General features: G+C 40.4%; 1 protein-coding gene across 2 annotated transcripts in view; it reads left to right on the forward strand.

The window, feature by feature from the left end:
* fam124a (family with sequence similarity 124 member A) overlaps positions 1-10,125 on the forward strand; it is a 32,096-nt gene extending 21,971 nt beyond the window's left edge. The window contains exon 4 of one of the 2 annotated variants that reach the window (XM_028022761.1): positions 9,433-10,125. In XM_028022761.1, the coding sequence (XP_027878562.1) occupies positions 9,433-9,489 (57 nt within the window). In that variant the 3' untranslated portion in view covers positions 9,490-10,125. Of the gene's footprint in view, positions 1-4,908; positions 6,773-9,432 lie in introns of those variants that run through there. The other variant, XM_028022760.1, reaches the window with a different exon arrangement.
* Positions 10,126-11,825: the final 1,700 nt, after the last annotated feature.

The raw sequence follows: 11,825 nt of genomic DNA on the forward strand, positions 1-11,825 counted from the left end.
CAGCGTTTACACAGAGCACACAGGTTCATTTATGAGCGTAATTTGACCAGAGGGAATCACACAACATCACATTTAGCAACGAAACTCCGAGCTGCTGACAACTGGAAACAGTTTCACCTTTTGCAGTTGAACCCTAAGCAGTGTGGATAACGGCGATCTCCACATTCATCCAGTCCTTACTCGTTATTTGAGTTTGTTTTAGACTGAAGTACCAGATTTTAGCAAACAGTCAAAGCAGTCGTTTATGTTTTGAATGACGTCGGACATCACTTGCAGGTTCATTGGCCTTACTAAGGTCAGACCTGCTTATCCTGAGATAACTAAAGCTTACAACACTGAGGGTCTTACGATCGCCAAATCATCGACCTCATTACCCAGCACCCCCTGCTGCTTATCATCAGCCTTGGTGCGCTGACTGTGTGCAGACGACCTGTTGTCTGTTGGGGGAACAACACACGGGCTTGCTCTTGTTTTGGCCTCCGTTAAGTATCATTTAGGTTGAAATGACAGCTTCATGACAGCGCTTACAGCCTCCTACTCTGTGTGGAAGAGCCAAGAATGCGGCCATGCAACCACTTCATGGCTCAATGGAGAAGAGACAAAGTGAATAAGAGGATAAGGAGGGAAGAATAAGAAGGAGATGAAGGATGGTGGAACAGACTGAGAGGAGAAACAGCTGTTAACGTAGAAAAAATGTTAGGATTAATTGAAAGAGGTGGACAAATTACAAAACATCAATTTCATTTTAAAATGTCTTTTCAGTGTTTCAGTGTCTGTTTAATCTGAACTCTGACACTTCTCGCTCCATGAAGGCCAAAAGTGTGACCGTCAAGTGTTGGAAGTTAAGGGTTTAAAGTAACAGTTCAAAAACAATGGCTGACCCGAGTTCATGTGTTTGATTTATATAGACTCTGAAGTGAAAGCTATGCAAGGAAATAAACTTACCACCATACATTAACTCTCAGGTCAGCGGCTCAGATCTGCTTTGTCTGCAGATTTAGTAAAATGTTTACTTCACTGCTAAGCGTTTTGGGTTATTTTTTTACCTCTTCTCCCTTGTTTTCTGTCATTTTGTGACTTGAACTGCTACAAATATTTTCAAATTGTGTTTGTGAAAAACACAATAAATGTTTTTCTTAGAGATTAATGGGTGTTCCAACAGTTTAATTGTCTCAAAACAATCATCGGAATGGGTTTGAAGTGAAGAAAGCAAGCTAAAATTGAGTTTTTGGCATTTGTGGTTCCCGTATGGTTTCAGTTTTATTATTGTTGAGTTTTACTAACTCTGTTCCTACGTTTGCCTAACTGACCACCAGTAAGGCTCTGGTGAGAAAGCATGCAGGACATCAGTAGATTTTAAACTGTTTGCTGTAGAACTACAGAGTGGTGCATTCTGGGTACAGAAAAACATCATATGCTGCACCATAGGAAAGACAGCTGCTTCGTGGACAGTCCATTTCAAAATAAGAGCATGAATATGAAGGACTCTTAATAGTAAATAACCAAAACTTCACTGCAGATATCAAACTTTATTCAACTGAAAGTTTACAAAACAGAAAAGTAAATTGCAAAGATCTTTAGATCTAATCCAGAAAACCTTATGTAGGGGAAGCAAAGTGTGTTAAATGTTTTCAAAGTTAGCAAAGCCAAAAATTTGCTTCTCTATTAGCACATTAATTGATTACCCCTAACAGATAGAGTACTCTGTCTATTACTGATAGTTTCTGGACTAAGATTAATAGATAGATTATTGCCAAAGAATTTGAACGGAGTTTATCAAATGATAAAGAAGAATGATCAAATATCCTGTCAGAATTACACCAGTTTGTTGAAGGCTGCATAGCCGGTCTGGTTTCCCCCTAACTTGCTAAAGGACAATCAAATATTAGTAATGGTGTATGTATATATTTGAGCTTGTACCTCTATATTTTTTGTATTTTACCCTTTATTTAAACTGGAAAGTCACACTGAGATTAAAAACCTTTTTTTGAAGAGAGTCCTGGCCAAGACGCAGCAAAGGTTATCAACAACACAAACATTCCTACATTCGCGGCAAATTATTGGTTCTTATGTTTCCGAACCGGCCTCTCCGTGGAGGATGATTGACTTTTACGTTTCCAGGCGTTTTCGAACAAGACTTTTTGCAACACTCGCTGCTCTGAAAAGTGAGCACTCGAGGCTCGTCTGGACGCTGATGGTTTCTCCAGCTGCAGCTCTGATTCATAAAGTGGCTGACCTGAGAACAGCGAGCGTGCGGCTTGAACAGTCTCGGGGTTCCCCGCGTGCGTATTTCACCTCCTGTAAGTCGCGTGAGGAGTGCTTTGTTGTATGAGAGCCCCGGGTATGGGGCTTAATGGTCTCGAATGTGGCTCCTCCCTGTTTTGGTAACCTTAATGGAGTCATGTTTCTGCAGATGTGCTCAAACTATAACATAAGGAAGTTCTTACTCTTCGACATTCCTCTCTTTTAAGCAAGAATGAAGTTCTTGTGAACTTTAGGGAATGGCGGATTTGATTAAAAGGCACCTGTTTTAGCTATAAACCCACAAAAATTTGAAGATACTACTTTTTTTAAAGCTGAGCAGGCCTGATGGAGATGAATGACGCTGAAATGCACACCAGCCATGAAAAATTTTGTCTGGCTAGGAGGAAACCTGCGGAAGCCTGGTTGGCCTGCTGGATACGTGAAACTGCCACCGATGGGACGCTGGAAAACGATGGAAAATCATCTCTGTGGGAAACGTTGTGGAGGGCCAAAGAGCAAGAAGGGACTTGAATTGATCTTTTGAGGCAGAGAGAAGGCTGTATATCAGGATAAGACATAGAGAAGAGACTTACTGAAACTGGTGTGAGGTCGTGAAACAAGTCTTGTACTGACTTGGGAGTGAAACGCCGTCATTTCGTGCCCTGCATAATGGTTGCATTAAAATATAACTGTGTGGTAATAATAACCATGGTAACTTTGAATTTGAAGGGGGGGGGATCCCACTCATTATTACAATTTCAGTATTCCCAACTAACCAAAGCAGAAACAGTTTAGTCTGATGAAAGCTGCAGTATGTAACTTTTTATAAAGAATGTGAATTTTACATATTTGTTAAAACTGTCATTGTGTCGTGACAGTTTGTTTTGAGACAGATAATCTGTGAAAGGATCCACCTCCTCCTTGAGCTGCTACTGCTGTCTGAAGAAATGTACCGCTCCCGACCAAAAGCAACCAATCAGAGCCAGAGGAGGAGGGTCTATGCGCCCTCACTCATCCTCGTGAACGCGCTGCTAAATGTGCTAGTGGCGGAGAAACAACTTATCAATAAAGGAAAACCGTTTATCCGCCGCTAACTAGCATCAGCATTCACAACAAGATCTGCTGTTGGGGAAAAGCAGTAGCGAGAGAGCAAAAGAGACGAGGGGGAGAGGAATGAGCAGCGCCACACGAGATTGTGATTGACAACACAAAGACCTGCCTTTGTGCTCTGATTGGTGGTTTCTAGTCAGCAATGGGAGTACTGGGAGAAGGCAGAAGAGCTTGATTTTTTCTCAAAGATTATGTCTCATACCATACTGAAATGCCATAGTGACCCTTTCAACAAATATCTAAAAGATATATTTTATAAGTTACATTCTGTATGTCTACTGCCAGACAACAAGAGAACAAAAACAGTTGTATATTGTTTTTTTTGTACAGTGTATGTAAATGTGTGGTTTTAGCCACTTGAAAACCCAGTAGCTTTTGAAGTGCAATAATGACACAGTGCACCTCTGTATTATTACAGCCTCTCACTGTATTACTGTCTTGCTATTTCAATCTTATTCCAGTCAAATTCCTGCTCCTAAAATGTAATCACAATTGTTTCAGCTGCTCTCTGTGCAGCTTCCGAAACAGCTGTGAATATCTGAGTGGGTCACGTTGCACAGACAGAAAGGTGCAGCAATACAGTCTCTTTTTCTTCGCAGTGAGCATCGTCGTATGGGTTGAAAAACACATCAATTATTAAGGAAAACCAGAGTCGTTAGATAAAATAATACGAACAATACGTAATACGGTTATGCAGACCTGGCATCTCAGTCATCCTCACTTTTCTCCCAAAGCTTTAACGTCTTGATTGCTTAAATCTAAATCAGATGTGGCCGTAAAATGCAGCTAAACTACATCCAGCTGACCAAGTATTTATTGGCCTGCAGTATTTGAATGGGCAGCACTGCAGATATTTCAGTTTGCCAAGTTTATCTTCCAAGCCGTTCATTGCCATTGTGATGTTGCATACACTGGCAGACGTGACAACAAGGACTCTGATACAGATAACTTCTGAATCTGAATCTCTGCTGCTGGGTGTGTCCCTACTTCAGATTTATAAAGTTTCATTCAGCTATCGACCACATTTACACTCCTGTTCCTAGCAGCTTCCCTGGAAAGTGGCACTTAGGAGTGAGATTTCATTTTAGCTTATCACCAAACGTCTGTATAGAGTCACAGACTAATTGCATCAGCATGTTGCGTTACAGTAAAAAATTGGCTGTACTGATAGCGACCGTTTTTCAGTATGCTTTTGATGTAAGTATGTCAAACTCTTCAAGAGTGAGCTTTTTAACAAGCCATGGGGGCCAAAAGTGTATATGTTTATGATAAAACTAATAAAAACTGCAATCTGTTTAGCTTAGCACAGCGTCAAGCAGCTGCTGTTTCCCATGTTGGCTCAGAGTCAGAGCTGACTTCAGCTTTGAGTGGCACAGCTCCAGTGTTGTTGTCACTAGTTGCGGCCCTGTAGCTTTTCCCACTACAGCAAGTCAAAGTGACTGCCATAATGTCTTAATTATTCTGTTGTTTTAAGATTAATTTGTTCTCTTGAAGTGCTTTTAGAGTGGCTGGTGTTTAGATGTAACAGTGCGCTCTTTGTTTGTCTGTGTTCAGGTCCAGGTTGCGTGCTGGAGAATCAGACAAAACCCTTGCTGCATGGCACCCGCTGTTGGCGAATCCGCATCGGCTCCATCCAACTTTATCCGCGCCGTCACCTCCTACAAAAACCGCCGTCACCAACAGAGGGTGACCTCCCGTCCCAGAGGCCACCAAACATCGCACAGCTCCCTCCCGCTGGCCTGCGAGGAGCAGGACGAGCAGGAGGAGTGGTCCGACCAGCAACTTCCTGACCACCAGAACTCCCATTGGAGGGGTCATCAGTCGGGTTCGCATTTCTCTCTACCCAACTTGGGCTCAACCGGCTCCTACTCCGCCCGGAACCCTCCTGCTCCGGGCTCCAACCTCTACAACCGGGTCTGCTCCCTCCAAAGGAGACCCTCGCTCGTCCCGCCTTTCCGTTTGAACGTGGATTCTCTGATTGGGGCGGAGGAGACGGACGTGGACACGGGACACAAGGTGAATCCCGGCAGCAGCGCCGACCTGTCCGTGGTGTCCGCTTACATCAAATCCACCCTGCCTCTGACGCCCCGGCCGCTATCAGCCCCTCCAGAAGACGTCAGAGCCGCCTTCTCTCCGGACGTTCCAGACGGCACCTACAAGTCGGCCACTCTGGGCCGAACGCCAAACAGCTTCTCCCTCGACTGCAGTCCCTCCGCTTTGCTGGGGGCGCATCTCCAAAGCAGCAGTTTGAGCACAAGTGCCGCTCCGTCTTCGAGTGACGTTTCCATCAACCTGTCAGACAGCTGCAGCATCGTTAGCGCTCCAATTGAAGAGGCAGACAGGGTAGAAGAAGAGCAGGAGTTCTACATTTGATAGCCGATTTGAAGCTGAGAGGACTGAATGTGGCCAGTGATGACAGATTTTAGTTCTGAACACAGTTTACACAGCTCCAGTATGCCACCTAGTGTCTAATAGTAAAATTACAGTAGAAGAGAGGAACCTGTTTTATTGAATGTAGATAGGAGCACTGTAAATATCAGTCACATATTATTATTATTATTTAGTGGATCAAATAACTGTACAGAAGCTTTATTCATTAAAGTATAATTCCTTCTCTTTGCAGGGTGTAAAATATTATTTTTATAGCACAGTTGGTTTTATCTACAGTGCTTTGTAAAAGTATTGATGCTTCTTAAAGTGGAAGGAAAAGGATATGGATTTTAAATTTTAAAATCCAGTTATGGCCGCAAGGGAGAGTATGTCAAGTTTTATACTTCCAGAAAGTCAATCTTTAGATTCAAAATATCTCAGTCAGAAAACACCTTTGATCAAATTTTCCCAAAGATTCCCAACTATATTTAGGGCCAGACTTTGACTAGACCATTCTAACACATAAAATACTTTGATTGAAACCATTCTGGTTGCTGGAAAGTGAAGATCTGTCCTAATCTCAATTTCTTTGCAACCTTGAAGACGTTTCCTTCCAAGATGGCTTCCCGACAACTCTTACCAACTTCCCCATCTATTCCTGCTGAGGAGCTGAAGAGACTTATCCCCGCAGCATAATGCTGTCGCTACCATGTTTCACAGAGTGGATAATGTTCAGAGTTGTGTGCAGTGTTGATTGATCCATGCACTTTGTCTAGAAAAAAATTAAGATTTTAGACTGACTGTATTTCTTAGCATGGCTTATAGCAACTTCAAACTGGACTTCTTCCTTTCCTCCCTCCCCTTCGCAGCTCAATGCTACATTGTTTTCACTTGTAACATAAGATTCCAATAAAAATATAAATTTTTGTTGTAATGTGACAAAACATGTAAATGTTCAGAGCACTGTATCTCTTCAGTGTGCAAACACACAATGACACATCTGGTTTGAAGAAAATGATAATAAATAAACACAAACGTAAAGCAGTTAGTCTCTTAGGTTTGCTGTGTGCAGCTTATTGTTTTCTGTTGGGGGGGTTTTCACGCAAAAAGACCATGACATTTTTAAATTTTCCTTTCCTACATCCTGAACATCTTCTAAAGCAAATATGTAAATATGGAGAGAAATTCAAGAAGAGAAGAAGCTCAGCTTAACTTTTTGTTGGAGCATGTCAGCATAAAAACCCAAATATGTTATCTGTTTATTTTCTACTCTCTTCATCATAAGTCATAATAATGCTCATCTGCTAAGATGAGTAGACACTTATGAAGCTAGTTTGGTTTAAATTGATTTAACTTTGCTCTAGATAAGCACACTTTAAATATAAAAAAACATGAGCCCATCTTTAAACATCACATTTCCAAGTAGGTAGCGTTACAAATGCTGGGTTGTTAGAGACTAAAGTCCCTCCTGTGGAAATGTTTTTCAGTGAGTTATGTCAGTTTCTGATTTCTGCATTATTATAAATCTCATCATTCTTTGAAATATTTCAATTATACAAAAAAAGAAACCATAAAAAGCCTTAGTTATATAAACTTTTTGTTGTGGTTATTCTACTTGCGTGTTTCATAATAAAATAGCTCTCAGAGACAGTCAGTGAGATAAATTATTGGTTTAGGGGTCAATCCAAGGAAAATGTAATTTTTTTAACTGAGACCGTGGTGGTTTTTAGAGGCTGTTTGTATTCACTCTATGCATAAAATTAATTGCACATGATTTGTGTTGATCCACTTAAGGAAGGGTTCAAATCTGGCTTAATTGTTTCTCAAATTCTGTAATGAGAAACAACTTTCAGATGTTTCTCATTACTCTCTCTTGCTCTTTGCTGATTATGTGTTGCCATGGAAGTGTGCCCATTTGTAGTTTAGTTTGAACTAAATGTTAATATGTAGAGATTTAATTTAGTTATTTGTGTGTGTGTATAGAAAAGGCTGGGCGTTCTGAAATAATAGGTCTATATTTCTGTGGTGCTTGAGGAAGATGAATCCATATCCACTGGAAAACAAAAATAAAACATAAACCCCTTATCGAATTTTATGGAGGGTGCAGTACAATGCTGCTCTCTAGTGTTTCACTTTCTGCTTTCTTCAAAACGTTTAATAACTTCTACCAGGAACATTACTCTCCTGAAGTTCTTCATGATTTATGAAAGTGTGTTTGTGTGTGCCGTGATGTGTTGGAAACTTCTCTGCTCAGCGTGATCACTAAAACGTGTGTGTGTGTGTGTGCATTTGTTTGTAATCCCTTGTGGGGACCGTTTTCCTGACACATACGACGCTGTGGGGACCCACTGCTTCCTGTGGGGACCGAGGCGTGGTCACCACAAGGGAGACGTTTTTGGGTCAGGGGTTAGATTTAAGACTAAGGTGTGAATTGAGTTTTGATTAGGGTTAGGATAAGGTTTAGGCTGTAGAAATGAATGGAAGTCAATGGGAAGTCCCCACAAATATAGCCAGGCAAACATATGTGTGTATATATATATATATGCACACGTGTGTGGATATGTGAGAGACCGAATTTATTTGTCAGAATACACTTGCTTTTACTGTTAATGTGTATTATAGTTCACAGGTACCCCACACAATTGTTTGTATATTATAATAAGTTCATTCTTCATTGTAGTTTGTTCATTCCTTCAAAACTTGGCTTTGTGTCTGTCTCCTGCTTTGATCTTTGGTACTCATATTTCCTACATGTCATTGAATGCGACTTTTTTACGTGTGTTCAAAATAACTTAGATTCATCTCATAGTGCAGCAAATAGAGCCATGGTGCAGCTTGCTTTAAGCTGCACTAGGAAGTACGGCTGCAAGGTAACAGTGAAAAAATACTTTTTTGTTTTTAGTTATGAATCTATAAATGGACCTTTGTGATTAATAATATTCTTGTGCATGGTGGTAACTTGCTCCTTTTGTGCATTAATAGAGAGGTAGGTAGGCAGATTTTAAAACCAGGAGTTTAAAATGTTCTAAAATAAAAAAAAAATTAAATAAAACTTCAAAAGTCACAACAACCAAAGTTTGTTGTATTTTGAGTTGATTTAGTACAAGAAATCTTGGAGGATTTTTTTTTTTTTTTTTACTAAAAAAGGTGTTCATATGTGAAGGAGTTACGTAAGAGATCCAGATGTGGTTGTAGATGTTAAACCAACCCCAATAATAAATTTTCCTGAATGTTTTTAGTTAAATATCGACCAATTATTTCTACTAAAGCGAGATTTTCTTTTACCGCACAGAGGCTAGTACTACTTTGATTTTTTTGTAAAAAAAAAAAGAAAAGTTTTTGTTCTTGTAGCGTTTTAAAGAGTTTCAGATATTTTTCAGACTCGTCGTTTAACTATTTCTCAGATTTAAATTCCTGCCTGAAGGTGAGCGTCTTAATCAGTAGGTGGGGCTGTAGAGTCACAGAGCTGGAGCAGCCTTTCCAGATCACTACTCTGATTTCACAAACATGCCACAAATGTTGCACCTCAAATTTTTTGACGTATTTCTCCACTTCTTTCAATTCTATTTAAACTGTTTTTTCTTTCTTTTTTTTTGTTCTTCTGCATTTAGGCCCATGCTAGAGCCTCTGTGAGCTGATCCCACCATGGGTCCATTATCTCTCTCTCTCTCTTTTTATTTATTTATTTATTTATTTATTTATTTGCAGATTGCTCTGGAAGCCGTGGCCTTGTGGCAGCCTGTCATGACGGCACACACTCTGTGATCCTTCAGCGCCTCAGCGATCCCTGGAGCCTGAAGGGAAGTAGGGCACTGGAGGTGAAGCAGGATGAGTCAGGAAAACTGTGTCCTCCATGTGGATGACATGTGCATGACCTTTTCTTCTTTACAATGTCTTTTTTTTATATATACTGTATATTTGTCCTTTTACTGTGGCTTCTCAATTTCTCCATCAAAGTCCTCAAATTCCAAATTCCTGCGTTTGGCGTTGGAGCTTTTGAGGTTTTGAAGAATGCGGCGGCCCTGCTTAATGAAGCCCCCGCACCACGGCTTCTCTCTAATTAGTCGACTCCAGTAATGGCCGGAATCTGCCGTCAAACAAAGCAGCTGAATACCTGACGGCTACCAATCATGCTCTCTTCTTCTTCATGGGAAAAATACCAGGAACTTTTATTTCGTTGACTGTCACGGCCCCAATTAGGAGGGATGGCTCAGGGTGGGGGGGAAATACTCCAGAGTGGATGGATTTTAGGGTAAATAAAGGGCATGCAACAAACAACATCTCAAATTTCTTTGTTGACTTTTTAATTTAAAAGATAAATGGAATTTTAACTAATCTGATTTTCCTGTTATTGTAAAATCACCACATTAAAAGGATTAGCTCGGTGATGACAAAGGCAAACATACAGTATATTTGTCAGTCTCAAAAAAACTTGGACTTGTTTCTTACTTGTTTTTATACTTAGAATAGAATAGAAATACCAATAATTGCCCCAAAGTGGGAAAATTCAGGTGTCAGAGCAGCAAATTAAGGTAAGTAACATCCGTGTTCAAGCAAAGGTTAAAAATGTATAAAAATAAGAATAAAAGACTGTACAGTAAGGACACATTTACAACGCAAGAAAAAAATGGCAACACTTTACTTGACAGAGTGTGCATAAGACTGACATGACACCGTCATAAACATGACATTAAACCTGTTATGAATATGAAGGAGTCTTCATGAATGTCTCTGACCGTTGTCATGAAGTATCATTTGGTAAATAATGACAATTTTAAGGCAAAGTTGCATATAAAATACACACACCAATATATTGTTTGATGTTTAGTTTGCGAATAGTGGTTAACTTTGTGACAGAGAACAACAATTAGTGGCCTGTTGTGTTTGGGAACTTGGAATTTCATCGCTCCTAGTAGGAAAAATCCATCGGTATAGCCAGTGGGGATTCTTACTTACAACGTTGGATTGTTCCCCTCCAACTCTGACCTCAAGACCATAAAATGAATAGAAATGTGCTTCAACAACACCAGAGTGGTTTCCCCACTCGCAAGTGGCGCATGGTTAAGCTAGGTGTGGCATCCCCAGACCTCAGTCCTGAGACGGTTGTAGTTATGCTAGCCAGGTTACGGTTTTGTTGTTATAGCGCTGTTGATATCCATTCACTTTCTGTGAAAACAGAGGAACCAGTAATAGCAGCTGTTCGTGTTTCTCTAATGTATTCCAAATCAGAGCTCTGCAACACTCTTTCCTGATGAATGACGTGCCGTTATAAATCAGTTGTTGGAGCAGCAAAATGCCCTTGAAGAATGAATCCACATTCCACTGTGTGATGCCAATTAAAAACGCTGACGCAGAGGTCTGGTGCTTCAGGAGAAATGTCTTTTGATCATCACAACAAAAGGCCAGATCACTTGAGCAACACAATGGATGTCTCAGTCGCTGTGACCTTTCAGAAAAGAAGAGTAGCGGTTCTTGACTACATCTTGAAGAGGTCTCATCGCTGTGAAATACTGCACACGTGCAATGTCCAGTTGAGGTAGTATTTGATGAGATGAGGCAGAGAGAGAAAATGCTACTTGCTAGAATGTGCTTCTACTATACTTCAAGCAAGAATGGAGACATCATGATGTAACTGATGTGAAAAACACCAAAGGGTAACATTTGTCACAAACGAATGAACAAGGTTAGTTCAATGTTGGCAGCCAACGTTCTACGATGTTTTCTGACGGCCACAATAAAAACTAGCTCCAAAGTTAGCTGGAAACTTGAGCCAACATTCCTCAAACAATGTGTGAAGGTAAATATAAATTTATAAGCGAAGTGACACATGGTGCAGCTGTAAAACTGCAGCCCGTTACAGAGAATTAGCTCTCGGCGCCCGTGGTATCCTTAGCTCAGGACTTTTGCTGCATTTCTTTCTCACATCTTCTATCCGTTTCTGGTCTCATAATTGTGAATAAAAGCCATTAGTGGTGTAAACTTTAAAAAAATATTTAAAAATTGAAAGTTTAACCTTTAGCCAACACGTTAGCTGCATTTTCCACTAATTAGTAAGAAGTTACTGAAAAGCTAAGTTTAACCTTTAGCCAACATTGAATATT

Source organism: Xiphophorus couchianus, chromosome 7 (assembly GCF_001444195.1).
Source record: "Xiphophorus couchianus chromosome 7, X_couchianus-1.0, whole genome shotgun sequence".
Taxonomy (NCBI): Eukaryota; Metazoa; Chordata; class Actinopteri; order Cyprinodontiformes; family Poeciliidae; genus Xiphophorus; species Xiphophorus couchianus.